The sequence below is a fragment of the Aquarana catesbeiana genome, linkage group LG03, assembly GCF_042186555.1.
Source record: "Aquarana catesbeiana isolate 2022-GZ linkage group LG03, ASM4218655v1, whole genome shotgun sequence".
Taxonomy (NCBI): Eukaryota; Metazoa; Chordata; class Amphibia; order Anura; family Ranidae; genus Aquarana; species Aquarana catesbeiana.
Window position 1 is genome coordinate 47,300,258 of NC_133326.1, and position 25,521 is coordinate 47,325,778.

The 25,521-nt window shown below is 43.8% G+C and overlaps 1 protein-coding gene across 2 annotated transcripts in view; it reads left to right on the forward strand.

The window, feature by feature from the left end:
• The first annotated feature begins 2,078 nt into the window (after positions 1–2,078).
• Positions 2,079–25,521, forward strand: part of AP3S2 (adaptor related protein complex 3 subunit sigma 2) — a 151,906-nt gene continuing 128,463 nt past the window's right edge. The window contains exons 1-3 of one of the 2 annotated variants that reach the window (XM_073618479.1): positions 2,079–2,252; positions 2,448–2,539; positions 14,122–14,233. In XM_073618479.1, coding sequence (XP_073474580.1) covers positions 2,184–2,252; positions 2,448–2,539; positions 14,122–14,233 — 273 coding nt within the window. In that variant the 5' untranslated portion in view covers positions 2,079–2,183. The remainder of the gene's footprint in view (positions 2,253–2,447; positions 2,540–14,121; positions 14,234–25,521) is intronic. The other variant, XM_073618478.1, reaches the window with a different exon arrangement.

Below are 25,521 nucleotides of genomic sequence, written 5' to 3' on the forward strand. Positions count from 1 at the left end.
CCTCCATGCCCCCTCCTTTCCTCTGTGCCTCTCCGCTGTCCCCCTCCGTTCTTCTCTCCTTTTCTGTCCCCCTCCGCTGTCCCCTCCGTTCCTCTTTCCTTCCCTGTGTCTCTCCGCTGTCCCCTCCGTTCCTCTTTCCTCCTCTGTGCCTCTCCGCTGTCCCCTCCGTTCCCCTTTCCTCCTCTGTGCCTCTCCGCTGTCCCCTCCGTTCCCCCCTCCTCTGTGCCTCTCCGCTGTCCCCTCCGTTCCTCTTTCCTCCTCTGTGCCTCTCCGCTGTCCCCTCCGTTCCCCCCTCCTTCTCTGTCCCCCTCCGTTCTCCCCCTCCGTTCCGCCGTCCTCCTCCTCCTTCCTTTGTGAATAGACAGAGTCAGCTGACTCTGTCCATTCACATAACTGAAACATTGTAATCTCTTGTGATTACGATGTGTCAGTTTATGAATGGAGAGGAGCCGCTGTCTTCTCTCCATTCATTCTCAGTGCAGCTGAGGCTGCAGAGAAAGGGACTGGGGAATCTCTATACTCTGTCTCTTTCTCTGTCTCAAGGGGGAGATATCAGAGGTCTGTTAAGACCCCTGATATCTCACCAAAGCCCCCCAACAGGGCTGATTAAAAAAAAAAACAAAAACAAAAAAAACACATATTGCAATAAAGAATAAAAAAAAATTATTGTAAAAAATAAAAATTGTAAATTCAAAAAAAAAAAAAACAAAACAAAACACACACACACATACACCGTCCCCCCCCCAAAAAAAAAAAAAAAAGCACTGTTAAAAAAAAAATTTAAAAAAACACTGTCACGTGACATAAAAAAAAAAGTATCGGTATTCGGTATCGGCGAGTACTTGAAAAAAAGTATCGGTACTTGTACTCGGTCCTGAAAAAGTGGTATCGGGACAACCCTAATGGATATAGTATAGTTCTGGCCAATCATAAGAGGCAGAGACACTCCTCCATATACTTTCCCATTGTATAGGTGTGGCTGTGGGGGAGGGGAAATGCCTTGGAGGGTTAGGATTGGCCCAGGACAGGTGACACCTTCATGGTGGGGTCACTCAGGTGGGTTTGAAGAAGGACGTGAACTCTCCTGAGCTCATTCCTGGTGTTTAATCTCAGAGTCGGAGGATGGGGGATGGTAATAAGATGTGAAAGTGGCCTGAGGTGATTTGAGGTGATGTGCCACCATTCCCACAATATACAACAGTGGTCTCCAAACTGCGGCCCGGGGGCTGAATGTGACCTGTTGCTTGCCTTCATCTGGGCCTTGTACACTATTCCTCCCACTTATATGAGGAACTATTCCTCCCACTGACACCAATGTTGGGACATTATTGTATATTCCATATTTTACTCCCACGGGTCACAGTCCGGCCCCCCTAAGGTGTAAAGTGCAGTAAACTGGCCCTTTGTGTAGAACTTTGGGGCCCCTCGATATACACGGTGCTGTGCGTTCATATTGAATGTCCCCCAATTCCTGAAGGCCGCTCCCCTGAGTGAGGTGACAATAGAAGGTCATGTCTCCTTTGAGGGACATTAGGGTGTGTTCAGGCCATTGATGACAAGCAGCGGCCTTCATATAACGCACAGCATAACGCACGTTACTACACCATAAACATGGAGAAGACTCCGAACATTTCCACAGGACATTCCCAGAGTGTCATTCAGAAAATGCCGACTGCCTGGCTGACTCTCTGCCTTCATCACTGAGAATTGCTGTCAGCTGGGATCTCCAGGCTTGTCCCACCTCAGAGGATCCGCAATCACACAGCTAAGGAGCGACCCCATTATATCTCTATGGAGGGGTGTGAGGTGAACACAGGTCGGTGTCTCCACTCTCCAGCCTGAGAAGACATGGTATAGCGCTGTCATAGGCCGATGAGGAGACAGAGAGCAGAGCGGACATAACTCTGATATCTGATCATGGTCCGACATCATCCGTCCACCACTGACAAGTGTTTCGTCAGATTAGGCGACCCGTCATAATGTGTAACGGAAGTGACGTTTCGTCGCCGCCATCTTGCTACACCCCCCCACAGTAAGGATACAACATCGGCGGAGGAAGTAGTCTGGCTGAAGGAGCCGAGATTTCCCCGGAAGTAATATCAGCCGCAGAGGGGAGAGGATTTTGTGCTACACCGGAAGTTGATAACTGGAGGAAGTGGTCTGTCTGCCTGATAGAGGGGAAGATGATTAAAGCGATTTTGGTGTTTAATAATCATGGCAAGCCGCGCTTCATACGTTTCTACCAACACTTTGTGAGTTCTGTCTGTGTGTATATAATACAATATATTCCAGTCCTCTGTGTGTGTGTGTGTATATATATATATATATATATATATATATATATATATATATATATAGTGCAGTCCCTTCTCTCTCTGTGTGTGGAGGGAATAGAGGCCGGTCCCGGCTCTGTCTGTTCATTCATATTGTGTCTTTGTGTCTTGCAGCCAGAAGACATGCAGCAGCAGATTATCCGGGAGACCTTTCATCTGGTCTCCAAGCGGGATGACAATGTCTGTAATTTCCTGGAAGGAGGAAGGTAACATCTCTATACATGACAGCTTTGTTCATTCCCCTTCTCTGTGGCTTATCATGCTTGTGTACAGAGACCATCCAGAGTCCACATTGATGCCAGCAGTAAAAGGAGGTACTCTGCAGGCAGTTCTGACCTTTGTCATGTACCTTGTAAATGATGGATCGGATTCAATGTGCTGAGCTGAATGGTCTCCTACAAGTAGGGATGCACCGATACCGGTAACCGTGCCAACACTAGCTATTTTCGCGAGTATCAGTACTCGTGAAAATGCTCCAATACCAGAAGTGACGTAGATTGGGAGCGGACCGCCTCCCCTCCTCCCAGTGGCATTGCTAGGTGCAGGCCTGCATATCCTAACAGCCCACAAGCCTTGTCTTCTCACTGCACATCTCCCTCCTCCAGCCACACAGAGCACTGGATCCGGGCTCTCCCTGGCTGGATGCTGAGGCATTGAACAGGGGGGCTCTGTATGAAGACACTGTACGGGCGGTATCCTGTTGTACTGAGCAGCGTGGCTGTCTCCCTGTACCATGCCTGCAGTCCCTGACTGTCTCCCTGTACCATGCCTTCAGTCCCTGGCTGTCTCCTGTACCATGCCTTCAGTGCCTGACTGTCTCCTGTACCATGCCTTCAGTCCCTGGCTGTCTCCTGTACCATGCCTTCAGTGCCTGACTGTCTCCTGTACCATGCCTTCAGTCCCTGGCTGTCTCCTGTACCATGCCTTCAGTCCCTGACTGTCTCCTGTACCATGCCTTCAGTCCCTGACTGTCTCCTGTACCATGCCTTCAGTCCCTGACTGTCTCCTGTACCATGCCTTCAGTCCCTGACTGTCTCCTGTACCATGCCTTCAGTCCCTGGCTGTCTCCTGTACCATGCCTTATGTCCCTGACTGTCTCCCTGTACCATGCCTGCAGTCCCTGACTGTCTCCCTGTACCATGCCTTCAGTCACTTCTGCCTGTTGCCTCCTCCTTCTCTCTACCAGTTGTCACCTCTGCCCTCGTGTCTCCCAATAACCCTCCTATCCCCCTCCCCAGCGATCACAGCCTTTTCCATCTAAACTCTTCCACCCCACAATCCCTATTTCACCCCACCCTCATCTACCTTGCCCTCACTTAAAACACCCCCCCCCCCACCCTGCTGTCACCCAACTCTGAAACAACGACCCCCTGCCACCTCCCAAACCACCCCTCTTCCTAGGCGATAGGTATCGGTAATTGGTATCGGCGAGTACCTGCAAAAAAGTATCGGTACTCACTGTTAAAAAATGGTATCGGTGCATCCTTACCTACAAGTGTCAGTGTGATTGGCTGGGAGGTTGTGTGATCACCCAAATGGATTTGTGGCAATAAGAGAAAACCAAATAGTGTTGGATGTGACTGATATACAAAGTATGAGCAGGAACAGATATGGTGTCCACAGGAAAACCCTGGAATGGAACTCTAGTCAAGGCATTTTATTGATTGTTTATCAGGATTCCTCTGCAGTCTGTGCCCCCGTTAAGATTTCCTTGTATTCTGTCCTAATTGAACAATAACGCTGAAATGCCCCTAAAGCCAGGACACAATTCACCTAGACAGTTGTCCAGTGGCGGTGCGTCGCCCCCTCTCTCCTGTCGCCTCTCTCACCATAGATAGATTCATGCATTGCATGAATCTATCTATGGTCACCGCTGCCGCCCCCGCTCCCTATTCAGGTGTACGCCCCTTGTTGGGCACCTGAATTACAGTGGCAGGGTTTTTTTTGGAAACGCCTGATTAGAGCCGTGGGCTCTAATAGGCTTCCAAAATGGTAAACAGCGGGCTCAATGCTGTGCGTTCACTATTTACTCAGTGTTAGGAACATTGACCCGCCTCTCAGCCAATCAGGTGCTCGGGTCTGGTTACCTGTCACCTGATTGGCTGAAACAGGCGCTGTGATTGGACGTCTGATAGAAAGAACTGGAGACATCAAGGCTCGTGGACGTGGAGGAGGCCACCGTTACCCGCTGCGGGACAGGTAAGTCTTGACTCCCGGGCGATGCACAGCGGTGGCAATTGATAGGTGATAGTGGCGGCAATTGATGGGCACAGTGGCTGCAATTGATTTTTTTTTTTTTCAGCTTGTTTGCGCCCCCTCAAAAATTTTGAGCACCAGCCGCCACTATTGTCACTGAGGCAATTGACCTCATCGGAAGATTTCCCCTTATTTCTCTTCCTAACCGCTTGCTGACCGCCCACTGCCTTTTTTTATCTGCAGCAGGGCGGCACCTGCTGCACTGGATCATGTACACGCACGTGATCCAGCATTTCCAGCTATGGGGCGCACGCGCCTGGCACCCCTTCTGTGCTGTTATTCGCTATAGCACAAGTTGATTAGCAGGTCCAGGTCAATGATTTATGGACAAGACCTGCAGATCAGTTTAGCAAATGACAGCACAGAGCCCTGTGTTTACTGAAAATACAGGGCTCTGTACACAGAGCAGAGATGTGGCTGTGTTTAACTTGGCCACATCTATTAGTAAAAGCAGCACACAGTTAACCCTTTGACTGCCCTATACACGTTAACCCCCTTCCCACCCAGTGTCATTAGTACAGTGACAGTGTATAGTATCAGCACTGGTCACTGTATTAGTGTCACTGGAGATGTCAGATTCTCAGTTCCCACCCAGTTTCAGATTGCCCGCCTTGCTATCACAGTCCCACTATAAGTCGCTTATTTCTGCCATTGTTAGTATCAAAAAAAAAAAATTCCAGTGTATATACTGTTGTTTGTACATGCTATAACTTTCACACAAACCAATCAATATACGCTTGTTAGGATTTTTTTTTTTATTTATTTTTTTTAGCAAAGATGTAACAGAATGCATTTTGGCCACAATTCATGAAGACATTTTATTTTTTTTTATTGGGATATGTTTTATGTTTTTGGGGTTTTTTTTTTTTCAACATTCTTAGTCTTTTTTTCATGTATATAATAACAAATAAAAAACCCAGTGGTGATCAAATGCCGCCAAAAGAAAGCTCTGTTTGTGTGAAAAAAAAAATATAAATAAATTAAATTTGTGTACAGTGTTGCATAAGCATTAAGGGGGGGGGGGGGGGGGGGGGCGGTAAAACCCTCCGGAGATTAAGTGGTTAATTTTCATCGAGCTCCTAAGTGAGAGTAAAGCCTCGTACACACGATCAGAGATTGTTGGCCAACAAAAAAAACGTGGGCTTTTGTCCGAAGGGCGTTGGCCCAAACTTGTCTTGCCTACACACAATTGTTGGCCAACAATCACGAACATAGTGACGTACTACGTGGTTTTTCAGCTCATTAGCCGCACCCTTTGGGCTCCTTCCCCTAATTTTGTGTTAGTAGAAGTTTGGTGAGTGATTCGCGCTTTTCATTTCACGCTTTTCAGTTAATTTCCGAATGGCCGTTCATCAACCAGCCATGTTGTGGAATCAGAGGAGATAACGTGTTATTTATTATTGGCCTTGGAGTTATTGCTTTGACATTATTTTTTTGGTTGAATAATGATTTGATTTGGTATATTTTCTATATTTTTGGATGCATAGAATGTACTTTTTGGTTAAGTTCTATTGGCAGATCGCATAGCATGTCTAATTTTATTGTCTTTTTTTAATGCACAATAAAAAAAATTCTGGAGAATAATACTTGGCTATGTGTTTTACTTCAAATGACAGTTTGGGAGTAGGCAGTTACATTTAAAAAAATACAATGTAAAATTAACAAGGGACATCAACATAGTTGTATCTTTGATCTTAAAAACTACAGGATAATAGTGTTGTGGTAACTTGCCCAACAAAAATAAAAATTAAAAAAATAATATTCTTGATATCAAAAAAAAAAAAAAAAGCTTTTGAAAAGTAGTTTGCAATAACTCCATCAGTATCACCAGCAAAGCAGCTTCATTATTATCCCATTAAAGAAGAAGAGAATTGTGCGCTGCATTTCGAGATTTCATAATTTGCTGCGTCACGAATGTTAATTCTCCATTACGAACGCTAGTTTACAAGACCGACCGCTTCAGGCTCATCCTTGCTTCTGAACATGCGTGTTTGTACTTTTGACTTGTGTACACACGCTCGGAAAATCTGAAAAAAGACTTTTGTCCGCGGAAAATTTTAAAACCTGCCATCCAACATTTGTCCACGGAAAGTCCCACAACAATTGTCCGATGGAGCATACACACGGTCGGATTTTCCGTCAACAGCCTGTCATCACACATTTCCCGTAGGAAAATCCGATCGTGTGTACGAGGCTTAAGTCTCCCCACTTTGGACACAGACAACCATAACAATATGACAGGAGTTGTAATCCTTTCACACTGTAGCTAAAGTTGTGGTTCGTTTTCAGTTTTACTTTTGCCCGTACCATGTGTCATAGCGCCACATTGACCTGTATAAGACCGTAGAGCTCCCAGAAAGAGTGCAGCACCCAAGGGTAGTACTGAAGGTACTGATTCAGGTAATGTAACTAGACTGGGGCTAAAGCATCTTACAATTATAAAGGTTTTAGGGCAGAGGAAGGCAACAGCTAAGGGACCCCCTATGTTATTGTGGGGCTGCATATAGTATTCAGTTAATATAATGCTACAAATAGCTGTCAGAAACTGTTGACACATGCAACTGGAAACTATCAGAGACTGCAGATATGCTGTAGGAGTTGTTGGTGTTATAGTTACATGCTTCATTAAAGCAGAACTTTATCCTAAAGGGGAAATTCTGCTTTATAGAAAAGAAAGAAATGTACTTCTGTGCTACTAATACAATAAAGACAGTGCTGTATATTAAATATAAAGGGTTGCTGCTTAATACAAACTGTTATTAGCAGACCAGAATAAAAAGAATATGTAAAGTGCTACCTCCTTACAGAAATTTAAAAATAAAATGCTATATACTATAATCACAAATTACATTGACCCCTAGTGGGAGTATTAAATAAAACACAAAATTATATTGCATGAATCACAAGTAAAAAAAAAAGTGTGCAACCAGTGACCTCTAGTGGATCAAAGAAATATAACATATATCAGATAAAGTCCATCAATCCAGTGGTATCGTCTGTAAACAAATGCTGTCCACACACAATACAAAGGTGAATACTAGCAAATGAGTGACTTATCACCCAGTGGACCCTCCACCAGTCACACTATGCGCTCACCTCCCAAAGCGGCCCCCAATTAGGCCATGTAGCACCTTTCCCTTTTTGAGGTCTCAATCCAGTATCTTTAACCACTTGCCGCCCACCATCAAATGACGGCAGGGCGGTGCGACTATCGTTCTGGGTGGACGTCATATGATGGCTTTCCAGAACGGCCGCTCGCGCGCGCCCGCAGCATGGTGACTGCCGCTGCGCTGTGTTCCTAGTACATGCCGTGACCCCGATCTCTGTAAAGAGCCATGGCTCTTTACCCATGTGATTGGCTGTGTCCAATCACAGCCAGTCACAGGTAAACACAGAGATTCTGGTAATAGGTAACATGCTGACAGAGTTTAAGGAGAGCCGATCAGCGGCATCTCTTTTCAGAGGACACCTAGGAATGTAATCGGGGCACTGATCATCAGTGCCCTGATTACAATAAAGCACCAGTGCCAGCAATCAGTGCCCACCAGTGCCAGCAGTCGGTGGCCATTAGTGATGCCAGTCAGTACTGGCTACCAGTGCCACCCATCAGTGCTGCCTATCGGTGCCACATATCAGTGCCAATAGGTGCGGCATATTTGTGCCACCTAATCAGTGCCCATAAGTTCCACCTCATCAGTGCAGCCTATCAGTGCCCATCAGTAAGGGAGAAAAATTGCCTATTTACAAAATTTACTGACAGAAATTAAGAAAAACTTTGTTTTCAAAATTTTAATTTTTTTTTACTTTATTAGGAAAAAAACAAACCCAGAAGTGATTAAATGCCACCAAAAGAAAGCTCTATTTGTGTGAAGAAAATGATAAAAATTTCACATGGTTACAGTGCAGCATGACCGCGCAATTGTCATTCAAAATGCGACCGTGCTGAAAGCTGAAAAAATGGCCTGGGCAGGAAGGGGGTGTAAGTGCTCTGTATTGAGGTGGTTAAAGCTCCAAATAATGGACGCCTGCAAGTGTGGTCTCTCATATATGATGGCAACATAAGGGTAAAAAAGGAACTGGCCTAGTGTAATACTGTAAAACGAAATTTATTTAAAACATAAGCAACTATTCCGCTCACATTTAAGAATGCACTAGCCCTGGTGCATACAGGTGATGAACTTAAACAGATCAGAAGAGCTTTATCTGCTATATATATATGTTATATTTCTTTTATCCGCTAGAGGTCACTGGTTGCACACTTTTTTTTTTTATTTGTGATTCATGCAATATAATTTTGTGTTATTTTCAATACTCCCACTAGGGGTCACCATTTTCAATATAATTTGTGATTATAGTATATAGCATTTTATTTTTAATTTCCGTAACAAGTTCTGCTTTATGCCCTCCTCCTTTTCTACTTTTGGCACTTTTTTGGTGGGGGGCCAGGTACCTGGTTTTGACCTGCATGTGCACGGGAGCTGCCGGTAACTTAACAGTCTAAGTGCGCATGTGCCGATGACGTCAGCACATACAGATACAGAGGATATCTCCTAAACCGTGAAGGTTTAGGAGATATCCTGGGTAGCTACAGGTAAGCCTTATTATAGGCTTACCTGTAGCAAAAAGTGGCTGTAAAGGGTTTACAACCACTTTAAGGCACTGTATCAAAGAAAAAAAAAATCTAAAAATTAAAATTTCTTCTTAAATTTAGGCCAATAGGTTTTCTGCTACATATTTTTGGTGAAAAAAAAACAAACCAATAAGTGTGTATTGTTTGGTTTATGCAAACATTATAGCGTCTACAAACCATGGTATATTTTTATGGAAGTTAAATACTAGTAATGGCTGCAATCAGCGACTTATAGCGGGACTGCAATATTGCTGAGGACAGTCGGACATGAGGTGACAGTTTGCATGAACCAGTTACACTAATACAGTGATTGGTGCTAAAAATATGCACTGTCACTGTACTAATGACACTGGGTGGGAAGGTGTTAAACATCTAGGGCGATCAAAGAGTTAACTCTGTGCCTAGCCAGTGTTATTGTGACGTGTGTGCTGCTTTTGCTAGGAGAAGAGATGGATTTTATTCCCTGCTTCTTCACAACAGAAGTAGCCCGCTGGCGCCACGCGACCGCCCACTGAAGGCAAAAGTGCAGAATCATATATATTGCAATAATGTCACCTATGCAGAATCTGTCTTATGTACAAACTCTTGGGGCACCTGCAAGGGGCTGTTTTAATAACTATTTCTAGGTGCTGCTACCTCTTGACCCCAGCCACATCTCCTCATTGCTTCCCCATCTGTTCCCACTATTTACTTGCTAACATAATTTCCTTAACAATACCAACATCCCTTTATCCATTATGTCGTAGCTGTTACACTCTTAGGAGCTGGGGTTAGTGCAGTTTGTATAATTTCTGACTCCTTTTGACTGCGATCTGATCTTTCTGAAGCGTGTAAAAAAACGGGAACTGTCCCAACCTATAACTGCCCTTAATAGCAAGGCGCACATGGAAGAGCAGCAACATGTCAAACAAAAAAAATTCCCAGCTAAACTTACTAACCAGCCTGCAACAAACCAAATTTTCCTGTCTAACAGTTCATGTTAAAAACAGGAGTTTAGTTTGCACACATTTGCAAATACACGCATAAGCTGCAGAGGCCACAACAAGGCACCCTGATATTATCTGCAGTCCTAACTCTATACATTTTGAGAGCCTCCATAGTAGGAGCACATCTATAGTAATGGATCGATTGAGGGCAGGACATCTTTTGTCCCCATTGTGCTATGTGCAGTGCGCCCCTCTGCCTTTTAAGGAGGGCGGGCTCCCTCCAGATGTACCTGCCCTTAATCTATCCAATATTATATATTTGCTCCTACTGTGCAAGCTCTCAAAATTTATTGTTAGGACTGCAGATAATACTGGGGTGCTTACGCATGTATTTGCAAATGTATGCACATTAAACCCCTGTTTTTAACTGTTAGACAGGACAATTCAGTTTGTTGCAGACTTACTGGTAAGTTTGAGCTGGGATTTTTTTCCTTGTTTGTCCTGACGAGTGGCATAGAAGATTTGTAATGGACCTGCAAGGTTCAAATGTGCTATTGTCACGTACCTGGTTGGAGGCCAGTGCTCATTAGTGCTGAAAGGGCTTCCCTTCCAGCTGAGTGCAGAGCGCCCATGAAGATGGTAACAGGGAGTGCTATGCTGAGAGAAGCAGAGGTTGCCAGCTGTGACAGGCTAAAGGGATGAGGAGTTGTCCACTGGATGGCGGCTGGTGAGCAGGATGCACTGCTGGGTAGGAGTCCTTCAGGAGTACCAGATAAGACTTGGCAGAAGGGAGAGCCAGGAGCAGAGCCAGGCCAGTAGTCATGCACAGAATATCAGCCAGGAGTAAAGCAGTCAGGAGTCAGCCAGGATCATACAGTAATCAGGCAGCAGCGGAGTCAGAAGAACAAGCACATTCATGGTAATTGCATTATTGCGTAATAGTAATCATCTTGTAAGTGTAATCAAGAATTAGAGCTCATTCACACTGGTGTGCTGCGGCAATGCACTCTAAAATGCTAGTGTTAACACATGGCAGAACACCCACCCACTAGAACACCTTTCACATACTGGTACTAATTTTAGCCTTCATTGTGAATGGCTCCCCAACACCTTGTACAGTAGAGCACAACTCACTGCAGCGCATCCAACACATACATTGTGGTGCGCTGTTGCTAAAAAAAAAGGGCTGTGTGTGTGTGTTTTTTTTTTTTTTTTTTTTTTTTATCTTTGCCTGCCCATTCATACTTAATAGGCTTCTTTAACCACTTAAGGACTAGCCTCGTTTTGGATTTTAGGTGTTTACATGTTTAAAACCGTTTTTTTTTTTTTTTATAGAAAATTACTTAGAACCCCCAAACATTATATATTGTGTTTCTTTTCTAACACCCTAGAGAATAAAATGGCGGTCATTGAAATACTTTTTTTTGCACCGTATTTGCGCAGTGGTCTAAGCGCACTTTTTTTTTTAAAAAAATTCACTTTTTTGAATAAAAAAAATAAGACAGCAGTAAAGTTAGCCCAATTTTTTTTTTTTTTATATTATGAAATATAATGTTATGCCAAGTAAATTCATACCCAACATGTCACGCTTCAAAATTGCGCCCGCTCGTGGAATGACGTCAAACTTTTACCCTTAAAAATCTCCATAGGCAACGTTTAAAAAATTCTACAGCTTGCATGTTTTGCGCTACAGAGGAGGTCTAGGGCTAGAATTTTTGCTCTCGCTCTACCGGTCGCGGTGATACCTCACATGTGTGGTTTGACCACCGTTTTCATATGCGGGCGCTACTCGCGTATGCGTTCGCTTCTGCGCGCGAGCTCGTCGGGACGGGGGGGGGGGTTTAAAAACTTTTGTTTTTATTATTTATTTTACAATATTTTATTTATTTTTACACTGTTTTAAAAAAAAAAAAAGAAAAAAATGGTGTCACTTTTATTCCTATTACAAGGAATGTAAACATCCCTTGTAATAGAAAAAAGCATGACAGGTCCTCTTAAATATGAGATCTGGGGTCAAAAAGTCCTCAGATCTCATATTTGGACTAAAATGCAAAAAAAAATAACAAAAAAAAAAGTCGTTTGAAAAAATGACATAAAAAAAAAAATGCCTTTAAGAAAAGTGGGCGGAGCTGACGTAATGACGGTCGCTTCAGCCGTCCAATGGTATGGAGACGGGTGGCGGCCATCTTAGCCTCACTCGTCTCCATACCCAGGCACATAAAGGTCCCAATCGCTACCGACGGCTCCGGTAAGCGGTGGAGGGCGCTGGAGGGGGGGTGGCACCTCTCCTGCCGCCGATAACGGTAATCTCGCGGTGAACCCACCGCAGAGACCACCATTATCGTACACAGAACCGGCTCCTGTAAAGATGGATACCTCGGTTGTGGCAGCAGCTGCTGCCGTTACCGAGATATCCATCTTCAAAGTGCCGACGTATATGTACAGGAGCCGGTCGGTAAGTGGTTAATGCAATGCTTGTCACAACAGAATGTTTACGTGTGAATGGGCCCTAAAAGTGTATGTTTTTGTAAGTAAGTAAAGCTGGCCATACATTATACAATTTTCTTCTTCAATTTCCTTTAGAGTTACCTTCAACTATGTAGTGCAGGGACCTTCCTGATTACATACAAATGGAAAGTGTTTAGGTTTGACCTCATATTTTGGTTTTGGTAAATCTAAAGGTTTCCCTTTTTATATCTCAGGCTCACACCAGGAATGAATTTTTTTTTTTTTTTTTTTTTTTTTGGAGAATGAGAATGAATCAATCCTCCAGTGGGGGCACAGAGAGCAATACAAAACCTGACAGGTGCTAAAATGTTCACATTCTATCCAAAACAAACCAAAAAAGTTTTGGCTTTACATACAATTAAATTGTGATACTTTATACTGTAAATACCCTTTTTTTTTTTTCGAGCTCTTTGTGTCACTGTTTGTGTAGTTTATTGTTGTGGTGTGTGTGTGTTTTTTATTTTATTTATTTGTTTATTTTTGTATTTAAAGTAGAACTTCAGGCAGACCTTCCCCTTTTTTGTTTTGTTTTTTTCCATTTTGATAGAGTAAGGGAAGGTTATAACCTCTGTCAGTTTCTTTTTGCCATCCGTCTCCCATTAGTGAGATTCACCTTCACTTCCTGTTCCATAGCCAAAACAGTAAGTGAGAGGAAATCCCTGCAAATTAAGGGACTCTCTTGAGGACCCCTAGGTCACCAAAACTAGTGTCCCCCATTGGAAGATTTCCCCTGGGAAAAAAAAATAGGGTGAATCTCGCTAACGGGGGGCAGAGTCGCCAATATAACCTGACAGGGTTCTTGTCCATCTCCACTCTGTCAAAAACTAAAAAAAAGAGTTTTGCCTTTAAAAGAGAAGCATGGGGTTTTTTGCAGATTTATACTTATCTCGGTGGATGCAGCATCGGTTCCCCCGCTGGGTTTAACACTGAGAACTCTATGCTCAGGGAGCTGTGGGAACCGAGCGATTGGCTGTGTTAGATCGCTCGGTTCCCACTGCTCCCTGAGCGTAGAGTTGCTGACTGTCAGTCGCAGCCCTCTGCTCTGTCCCCTCCATGCTCACTGGAGTTCTGGGCTGTGGAGGGGGCGTGAGCGGCCGACTCAGGCTCTCAGCGGCTCGCTGGTTCAGGCATGTGGGCGGATCCTGACTCCAGTGTCACGATCTTGTCTGAGCCTGGACCAGCTCTGTGACATGAGCAGGCAGCAGTCTTCAGTCCGCTCTCTGCTGAAAACGGGTCACAGGAGTGCAAAACTTACTGCACTCCCATGATCCACAGGAGAAGTACATTCAAACAAGCTTTGGCTGTGCTTCTCCTTTTTAATTAAATTTTAAACAGCAAGACTTGAGGATTATAAAATCAGTGCTGTACTTCCTTTCTTTAACCCTTTTCAACTTGTATTTAGTGAAACTGTATTTTACACAGCTGTTATAATGATGGTTTTATAAACTATTTTATTATTTTTCTATAGTTTAATTGGTGGGTCTGACTACAAGCTGATTTATCGCCATTACGCCACGCTGTACTTTGTGTTCTGTGTGGATTCCTCTGAAAGTGAACTGGGCATTCTTGACCTCATCCAGGTAACTAACACCAAAGTTTTATGTGTACATCATCAGCTTCTGTCCATAGACTATCTATTCTTATTACAGTAAGAGCTGTAAGTTGTGGTTTTGTGGAATGGATTGTGTTTTTTGTGTTTACTGTAATGCTCCAGTTTTTATTGCATAATAGGGTCTTCAGTAAAATTCCTTGCTGTATCAAAAGTGACAAACTTTAATTATCAAATTATCTCTGATGGAGATGGTGGGCTTGGTTATGTACATATAGAAATTAGACTTGTCCAGCTGTGCAATGTACATATAGAAATTAGACTTGTCCAGCTGTGCTTCCACCATGTAAAGCATACTCCTTAATTACACATAAATGATTGGCCAATATAATAGTTAACATCTAATCTTGCAGATCAGTTAAGCCTAATACAGCAATGTAGCAACAGCAATCTCAATGGTAGAGAAAAGACCAACTATACAAACAAAAGAAAAAAAAAGACATTTGGCGCACTTTTCTTGTATTCAAGTGATACTAAACCCAGGTTCACCTACCACCTACTATGTGAGGTCCTCTTCTTCTGAAATGTCTTTTTTTCAGGGGTACCAAGCCAGGCCATGGGTACCAAGACCTCTTTTCCAGGGTGCCTGTTTGCAGTTGTTTCCTTAACTTCTCATATGGTAAAGACACACATGTGCATGCTCCATCTCTGAGATGAGCTGGGTGTGCCCATAGACACGCAAGGGTTTATTTACTAAAACTGGAGAGTGCAAAATCTGGTGCAGCTGTACATGGTAGCTAATCAGCTTCTAACTTCAGCTTGTTCAATTAAGCTTTGAAAAAAAAAAAAAACTGGAATCTGATTGTTTTCTATGCACAGCTGCACCCAAGTTTGCACTTTCCTGTTTTAGTAAATCAACTCCATATTGCCAGCAAGCCATGCTACCTGCACACTCCCCCAGCAGTTTTCCTGATGGCAGCAAGAGCCTATCTCTTCTCTACCCTCAGTGTCTGCTGAGGATCCAGGAAGTCTGAGGAGCGGCGCTGAACCTGGCGGCTGTGACAACGAAATTCACAGTGTAAAAAAAAAAAAAAAAGTAGCCTTTTAGAGCTTCTAAAAACAAGATGTCTTGTAAAGTGTAATAGAAGATAATAAATGCATGCACAAAAATTTCCATTGAAAACATACCGTATTGGTGTATAACACGCACTTTTTTCCACCTGAAAATAGAGGGTAAACAGTGTGCGCGTGTTATGCGCCAATATTATTATTTATTTTTACCAACGGGGGCGGGGTTTGGGTAGTCTGCCCCCTGGTGACATAGTCTGAAGGAAAAAATCAGCAGAGAAACAAAAGCGGGGGGGGGGTTCCGGCGCTCCGCAACATGTGATGTCTAAGGTAAATAGTACAATGGTAGCTATAATAGCACATTAAAATAAGGCAGGTAAAATCTAGAATGAGGAGGCAGCCATCCTCAGAGGGTGTCCATTACCTCTGTTGATAATCAATGTTGAAAAAAGGAGGGGTGTGGAGGCGCCAACTGTGGTAGCTTGTTTATGCAAAAATAAAAGTTAGTGTAACAATTACACTTACTGGTTCGCAGGGTGGAGGTGTTTCTTTGAGATGGAAAGTGTCCTGGGATGTGCTGTTATCTTGTTTGCGGCTCGGATTTCATTCCTTCAGGCGTCTGGGTGTGGAGTCTGTACACAGGCTGAACCGCTGCATCCAGTGCATGGAAAGCTTCACGCTGACCACTCTGGAGCGCGGAAGCGGAAATGACGTCACTGATGCACGGCAAACGTCCAGGCTGGTGTTGGGGATGATGCAGGGATAGTACAGGCTACGCACTCGGGGCTCACAGCTCCTTCTACTGGCCTTTTTGCTCCCTGGAGGAGAGCAGCTTGACTATATAGTGGAGGCAATTAGGTTAAAGTGTATGGGCTGGAGGTCTGTGGCTGTGGAACCACAACAGCCAGCAGACCCACAAAGCACAAAAAAGTTGAAAGTAAAGTACGAAGAATTAAAAATATGATGAATTGGGGGTAAGTTTAATAAATATAAGGATAATAATAGTAAGTGGAATTGGAGTTAAAACATTTATTTACATAGTTACATAGTAGGTGAGTTTGAAAAAAGACACAAGTCCATCAAGTCCAACCTATGTGTGTGATTATGTGTCAGTATTACATTACATATCCCTGTATATTGCGGTCATTCAGGTGATTATCTAATAGTTTCTTGAAGCTATCAATGCTCCCCGCTGAGACCACCGCCTGTGGAAGGGAATTCCACATCCTTGCCGCTCTTACAGTAAAGAACCCTCTACGTAGTTTAAGGTTAAACCTCTTTTCTTCTAATTGTAATGAGTGGCCACGAGTCTTATTAAACTCTCTTCTGCGAAAAAGTTTTATCCCTATTGTGGGGTCACCAGTACAGTATTTGTATATTGAAATCATATCCCCTCTCAAGCGTCTCTTCTCCAGAGAGAATAAGTTCAGTGCTCGCAACCTTTCCTCATAACTAAGATCCTCCAGACCCTTTATTAGCTTTGTTGCCCTTCTTTGTACTCGCTCCATTTCCAGTACGTCCCTCCTGAGGACTGGTGCCCAGAACTGGACAGCATACTCCAGGTGTGGACGGACCAGAGTCTTGTAGAGCGGGAGAATTATCGTTTTATCTCTGCATTTGATCCCCCTTTTAATGCCAATATTCTGTTTGCTTTATTAGCAGCAGCTTGGCATTGCATGCCATTGCTGAGCCTATCATCTACTAGGACCCCCAGGTCCTTTTCCATCCTAGATTCCCCCAGAGGTTCTCCCCCCAGTGTATAGATTGCATTCATATTTTTGCCACCCAAATGCATTATTTTACATTTTTCTACATTGAACCTCATTTGCCATGTAGTCGCCCACCCCATTAATTTGTTCAGGTCTTTTTGCAAGGTTTCCACATCCTGCAGAGAAGTTATTGCCCTGCTTAGCTTAGTATCGTCTGCAAATACAGAGATTGAACTGTTTATCCCATCCTCCAGGTCGTTTATGAACAAATTAAATAGGATTGGTCCCAGCACAGAACCCTGGGGAACCCCACTACCCACCCCTGACCATTCTGAGTACTCCCCATTTATCACCACCCTCTGAACACGCCCTTGTAGCCAGTTTTCAATCCATGTACTCACCCTATGGTCCATGCCAACGGACCTTATTTTTTACAGTAAAAGTTTATGGGGAACTGTGTCAAATGCTTTTGCAAAATCCAGATACACCACGTCTACGGGCCTTCCTTTAGAAGATGAAAAAAATGTGGAAAATGAAATAAAAATAAATATAAACTAAATAATAAAAAATAAAATGAAAAATAAAAATGGGAAAAAACAATGAAAAATAGAAATAAAAATAAGTATAAAAATAAATGTAAAATTAGAATAAAAATAAAAATAAGAAATAAAAATAAGAAATAAAAATTAAAGATAAAAATAGAAATAGAAAATGGGAGACAAAAAAAAAAAAAAAATTAAAAAATGAGATTAAAAAGCACTGGGATACACATTATGAGGATGAGGGAAGGGGGGACATGATAGCCTGTACTATCCCTGCATCATCCCCAACACCAGCCTGGACGTTTGCTGTGCATCAGTGATGTCATTTCCTCATCCGCGCTCCAGAGTGGTCAGCGTGGAGCTTTCCATGCAATGGATGCAGCAGTTCAGGCTGTGTACAGACTCCACACCCAGACGCCTGAAGGAATGAAATCCGAGCCGGAAACAAGATAACAGCACATCCCAGGACACTTTCCATCTCAAAGAAACACCTCCACCCTGCGAACCAGTAAGTGTAATTGTTACACTAACTTTTATTTTTGCATAAACAAGCTACCACAGTTGGCGCCTCCACACCCCTCCTTTTTTCAACATTGAAGGAAAAAATCACTTGCCAGCCCCTTCTCATACAATGCTCCTCCTGTGTCATTGTCATTTTAAATCAAAGCCTCTAAATTCCTCATTACACTCAGTTTTCCTCCTCCCGCTCCTCCTCCTCTGAGTGTAGCTTTAGATTGGAGGAGGAGAGCGGTTATGTGACCGTCCATGAAAATCAGAGGAGACCAGTCACATGACCAGGTCCATGAAAGAATGGAGCTAATGAGGTATTTAGAGGCTTCGATTTTCAAGAGTGACAAAGGAGGAGCAGTGTATGAGAAGGGGCTGGCTTTTTTGTTTTGTTTTTTTGCAGGGGATGCTGTTTAATGTAGAGGGGTCTGCGTAATGTAAAGGGGGCTGTGGAAAGCTTTTTTTTCCTCTTAAAATTAGGGTGCATGTTATACGACAATAAATTCAGTACTTATCAGGATTGCCCATGTAAACAGTAATCTGGTGTTCAGCCAGTGGAAAAAGTTTCATAGCTGCTCTAGTTAAGGAACATCAAAGCTCCAATCCATAATAGGGATTGTATTGACAAAGCCCCAAAAGAACTCCAATGACTCAAAATTGAAACTGCATGTAAACGGCCGGGTGGGCATTTTCGTCCTTCTGAGTAGACGTTCCTAAATGTCCCTCAGAACGAGTGTCACATCTCAAATCCGGAGGGCTCTGTGATTGGCCCTCCTGATCACATGATGGCTGTGTCCAATCAGAGCCACCATGTAATGTAAACCGAGAGCCATTGCCAGGTGACACTGAGAAGGAAGATGGGTCTCCTGCAGACCTGTCCGTGTATAGGCTTGCTTGTTCCTCATAGTGCTGTGGTAGTTCATTGAAAACTACAAGCCGACAGCTGCAAAAGCTGCTGGACCTTGTCGTTTTCCATTCACAGAGTGCTGTGAATAAGTGATGTGACTGGGCGGGCGGAGCCCCGCATGCACAGGTGTTTTTGTTTGTTTTTTTTTTTGTTTCTGTTTTTTACATTTTTACTGCTAGTGGGTGGAGAAAATCCCCTGCTTGCTGGCACAGCGGGGATCAAGGCGGTGCGGGGTTCCCGGTGCATTCATAACACGTTACATCATGAATATGTTTTTTCCCAACATGGCTAGCTATATGTAACCACAATCTTGACAAGGGTCAACAAAAGTGTTAATCCTGAAAAATGTTCACCAGCAACCAGACCCAGGAGTAGATGCCAAGCCTTGCTCCATGGTTGCGCTGATGCCACTCCACATAATCTCTTTATTGGGGTCTTTGTTATCGAGATCCCTGTGATAAAACTGTACCTAGATAAGTCTGTCCTCTGGCGTCGCTAGGGGGTGGCTATTGGGGCTATAGCCCCCAGTCTGGGGCCCATAGCCCCGAGTCTCTTACTGGGTGGGTGCATTCCCTGCAATTAGCAGGTATGTCCCGGTCCAGAATGCAGGGGACAGGGGTGGACTGAGCCGTGGTAGCTCTGGCTCTGCACCTGCCCCCACCTGACTCTACTCTTGGCCACTGGTTGCTAGAGCTGCCTAGCATCTAGCAACCAATGACGTCACGGCCGCATCTCCCTCCCTGCCCAGCATTCATTCCACTTCCTCCTCCTCTGTGCTAGTGCTTGTGGGGCCTAAAGAGCCATGGTCCTGCATTGGAGCACCCCGCCGCTGGTTCAGTGGTGGTGGGATGCAGGACATCTTCAAACAGGGAGGGGGAGGCCTGGGCAGCCAGGAAGAGCCCAGAAGGGAGTGAGAGAAGACGAGGCTTCACCACCACCCTGAGCAGCATCCCCAGCACCTGCACTCCTCCAACATCCTCTCCTAGCTCACTGTGACTGTCAGGACTGGAACAGGAAGAAAACAAGTTGACCGAGGACGGGAGGTAGGTGGATCTCGCACGCCTACCCACACAGACAGGGGTAGGGACTGCAGGCAGGGCTATGGGATCTCCCTGATGTATGGGTGGGGGCTCTCTGGGGACCCTGATGTATGGGTGGGGGCTCTCTGGGGACCCTGATGTATGGGGGGGGGGGCTCTCTGGGGACCCTGATGTATGGTGGGTGCTCTAAGCCTAAAAGCAAACATTTATTATAATGCAGCCTACCAATTCTTAGATGTGATGACTGCATTTTTTTTCTTTTTTAGGCATTCTTTCTTCTATTTTCATCTGGTGGTCCGACCAGTAAGTCTTGTTTTTCAACAGAACACGCTGTCTTGTAGTTACAGGGACGAGCCAAACCATTTACCACTGACAGGTGTTGAAATGATTAGCTTTTTGTTTATGTAAAAACTGCTGTAACTGCTTCTAAAGTATTAGCTGGAGTTTGGCTTTAATTTGTTAGATGTACTAGCAGATTTAAATACATTACCACTCCCCTCCCCCAGACTGACAGTGCTGCTGTCCAAAGGTGCCACTGTGCTTCTTCATCCAAAGTTGGAGGCACTCTAAGGCTCGATTCACATCTATGCATGTTGCTTTTGAGCGTTTTTGGAGTTTTTTTTGTGATGCTTGCCACGTTTTTGAGCAGCGTTTTTACAGCGTTTTTGCCGCGTTTTGCGTTTTTTTTTTTTGTTTGTTTTTTTTTTCTACAGTTAGTGTATAGTCTAAAAATAAATAATAAAAAAAAAAAAAAAACGCTGCAAAAACGCTGCACTTGCGTTTTTGATGCTGGTCCATTGAATGTTATTACATGCAAAACGCTGCATTTTGCATGAAAAAAAGTCCCTGACCCTTTCCAAAAATGCAGAGGTACAAAAAGGCATTGATGTGAACATGTTCCATAGGAACCCATGTTAAAAAATTCCCATGCATTTCTGCAAAATGCATCAAAAAACGCGCTAGTGTGAATGGAGCCTAATACAGGAGGAGCGTTACTGGCCAGATCACCAGGTGAAAACGGGGGAAAAAAGCCTAAAGGAAAACTAATGCAGCCATCACATCTAATAGGTTGGACTTGATGGGCTTGTGTCTTTTTTCAACCTCACCTACTATGTAACTATGTAATGATTGGTAAGCTGCAAAATAATACATTTTGATTTTGGGTTTCATACCACTTTAAATACTCAGTTACTGAAAAATGTGTTCACATCCCTGTAATATAACTCCAATGTAAATAGTAAATGCAGGAATAGACCCAAGCTGGCCATAAACTTTACATCAATAATGAACAGAATCACTGACTGCTGTCGCCCTATACAAATCTATATATCAGATAGAGCCCTGAATGTAATAGTTGTGTGAAAAGGACAAAGAATTCCATGCAAAATTTTCACTGCTGGGTGGAATTAGCCTTTAAATGTGTTTTGTTTATTGTTTGATCTATAAAGTGTAAAGGTTTAATAAATAGTAATCCTCGGCTCACACTATGAACCCCATGTGAATTTCACAGGAACCTCACCCCATTCCTGTTCAGTTCACAGCATTGCATTGCACAGCATCGCGCCAAAGACATGCATGCAGCAATTTTGGAACTACACTGCAACCGTATCGTACCATGCGATCCATTGCCGGCAAAAGCACTGCATTAACGACCTGGGTTTGGGGTGTCCCTAAGATTGCACTGATACCCACAGCGGATCACAAAGGGCAGTGTGGGGTACACACAAGGATCGCTGTGTTTTCCATACAGCATCGGTGTGAACCTAAGCTTAATATGTAAACCCTCACCTTGTAAAATAACCCATTTTATCTTAAAATAGAAATGAAAGGCAAACATTTGTGGTAGGGTTGCATATACCGAGTATTTGCCAGAATACTTGTACTCAGGCTAATGCTCCCGATGCCTGACCCGATACTTTTTGTATGAAGAGGCAGCTCCCGGAAGTCAGTAGGCGGTGCGGAGAGCGAGTCCTGGGCTGGCAGCAGTGGAAGGTAAGCTGACCGGGGGGCAGGGGTGTGGGTCGCTCTCGCAGCCGTCAGAATCGGGGACTCGGGCCGTCACATTCGTAAACGGAAGTGACAGCCCCGGTCTCCATCGGAGGTTGAGCAGCGCGACTCCCATCTTGGTACACCCTGCACTCGGCCTCAGTAAGCCAGCAGTCACAAGGCCGCATCGGACATCTTGTTACACCTAGCCCACTAACTATATGGGCTGGGTATAACAAGATGTTTGCTGCTACCTTCTAAATGCTGGCTTACAGAGGCTGAGTGCAAGGTGTACCAAGATGGGCGTCACAGCACTTGTATACGCGAGAAAGTTTGAACTTTGACTGTTATTGATTGTGTCTCTCTCATCATTTCATTGCCACTGCCTGCCCATAAGTTCCACCTATCAAAGCCCATAAATGCCACAGATCAGAGCCAGCATATCAGTGCCCATAAGTGCCACCTATCAGTTTCCCATAAATGCTACTCATCTGTGCCCATCAGTCAGTGCCACCTATCAGTGCTGCATATCAGTGCCACCTATTAGTGTCCATCAGTGCTAATGTCACATGACAATAAAAAAAAGAATCAGAACTGGCGAGTACTTGGGAAAAAAAAGGATCGGTGCTTGTACTCGGTCTTAAAAAAGTGGTATCGGTGCAACCCTAATTTGTGTATACATATAAACATTATACACACTTTTTTTCCCTCCTTTTTTTAAGTGATCACATTCCCTCTGTTCTCAGCTATGGAAGGAGAAACCGCTTAGTACTGATCTTCCCAGTGAATGGCTGTGCAGGTTAGGGGGTGGTGTGAGTACAAGTCTGATCATCGGAGAGGGCACGCTGAGTACTTAGCACAGCTAGAGAACTAACCACGCTGTGTTCTCCTGCTTAGTGTGGTTCTTTTTTAATAGGTAAGCAGAGGGACTGGCAGGAACACCAGGGACTTCACACAAAGGAAGCAATACAAAGAGAACAGGACACTTTCCCATACAAGTACATGGTACAGCAGGCACATATCAGGAATATGAAGTGTTGGGTTTACATATTCTTTAAGTATCTCAAAAGAACTGTACAAGTTATCCCTAGAAAACCTGTAGTGTTCATTATGTGTAATAACCACTAGGGGGAGTGCGTGTACAAGGTAACAACTCCAATTGAGAAGCTAGAACTACTCCTGATAAATAGATCTAGTGAAGCCTTTCACTGGCATTATTTATAATTGGAACATTAAGGCTGGGTTCACACCTAAATCAGATGCGGCTCACAGCAGGGGTCCGGTCCGTCCCTGTTCTCTGTTTCAGGGATGAATCAGACCCAAATTTTTGCCGGAAATCAGACCTGAAACTGAGCCAAAGACGCACAGGACCCCTGTGCAATGCGCTCCACAGCCGCCACGGAGATGTGTGAACCGGATCCATTGAGAGCCGGTCACAATCTCCTGTCATGCGAATTGAATGCGTTGAGAAACCCACATCCAATTCACACTAGTATGAACCAAGCCTTATCCAAAAAAAAAATTAAAGAGGGAAGAGTACACCTTGTCTCCATATACAAACATATGTACATACATATCATAGGAGATTCAGGTGTCTTATCACAAAACAAAGACACAGGAAAAAATTATGTAAAAATAAAACTGCATGACAGTCTCCTTGACTATTACCAGCAAGTAATCTACTCCTGTTGGTGAATTTACTCCATATATTCTGACACATTCATATATTGATACGCATCTGACACAAGATTTTACATATATGCTTTTGTATATAATGTTTTCTACAAGGATCAAGCTGGTGTTCTGCGAGACAATTTCTTAATGCAGAACTTTACCCATAACAACTTGATAAAAAATAATGTACATTCCACTTTAATAATTATACTACCAATATTAGTGTGTGCTGTAAATTGCCTCCAGCTTTGTTCCTGTTTTCTTCTTGCTGGAGGCTGCCATTTTCCTGAAGCCCAGAGCCCCTGAGCAGCAGTAAAGGTTTAGGCTGACAGCAGATTGGCCTCTACATTTTTGGCACAGTGTCAAAAGATAGAAAGCAACCGAGCATGTGCACAGCAAGGTGAGACAATGAATTGCTGGATTTTAACCAGTATATACACTTATTAATGTTTTTTATCTATACCTGCAAAAGGTGCCAGCCTGAAGTGCTCTATCAGGACTTCATTTTTTGATTAAAGTTGCACTTTAGGACGAGTATAGTTTTGGTTAAATGTTATATTTGCTGGAAATTTTCAATGTGAATGGGACTGGCACTGCTATCTATTATTTTCCGCTGCCTGTACCACTTTATTTGGTGGTTATTTTTTAAATCCAGGGCCATATGGCCTAGTGTGTTTTATTAAATCAGCGTGCCTAGCGCTTAAAGTGTTACTAAACCCAGAACCTGCATTCATTATATCTTACAAGTACACAGAACATGGAAATGCAATTCTTTTAGTAAATCTAAACTGCTAAATACTAGGGCTGGGAGATTTTCTTAAAAAAAAAAAAAAAAAAAAATCTGAGATTTTCTTTAAAAAAACTCAATTCACGATTCGAATCGTTTTTTTTTTTTTTTTTGGACACCGCGCCGGTCATAAGGAGCTGCGGGCAGGAGTTTTTAGTCTGCGACGTCCAGCCTCGCGGACTAGGCTGAAGCCGCGGCCTCGCCTAAAAACTCCTGCCCGCAGCTCAGACCGGTGCGATGTCAGCGCCAGTCCTGGGGAGTTGCAGGCAGTTTTTAGGCGCGTCCGCGGCGAAGAACAAAACAAAAAAACTAGCAATACACACCAAACTGAGCATGTGCAGAGCGACTCCAAGGCTCTGTGCTTTTAGGAAATGAATTGGGGACTGTGGAAGAAGGGGAGGATCAGAGAAGACAGGATCAAACAGCCTTTTTACACCTTGCAGAGTATTAACCCCTTAGGTTCCACAGTGAGTATAACAAGAATGCTTTACTGCATATACAGACTGATTTTACTGTTGTGGGTTTAGTATCAATTTTAGGTGTGTTTAGACTCTTGGGGATTTTTTTGTGGCAACATTCTCCTTCCCTGAGTGCAATGGCTTTGGGTTTTCTTTTTCTACCCCTGCCACTAAATGCCTATAAATGCTTATGTGTGGATGGACACCTAGGCTAACATAAAGGATCATTTAGAGGCAGGAAAAAAAAAATCAAAGTCAAACATGCTCAAATCGGCTTTTTTGATGTCTAGTGTGCATGACGCCAGAAGGCCGATTCACACAGACTGATCAGACATCCATAGCTCTCTATAGAGCGTTGGATGTTGTCACACACTGGTCATCATCTGATTCTGTCCGCTAAAAACAGACGGATGGGGATCCATTTTTATCCGACAGCTCTGTAGAGAACAGCGGGCTGTGTCTGTGTCTGCTCTGCATAGCGGAACATATATGGACCTGTCAGCAGGGATCAGTGGAGAGATCCCCCACTGAGCAGGCGGATCTGCATGATGGAGTCCGCCCCGTGTATAAGGGGGCTCTTCTTTCCTTTCTTTCCTTTTCTTTCTTTTCTTTTCTTTTCTTTCTTTTCCTTTCTTTCTTTT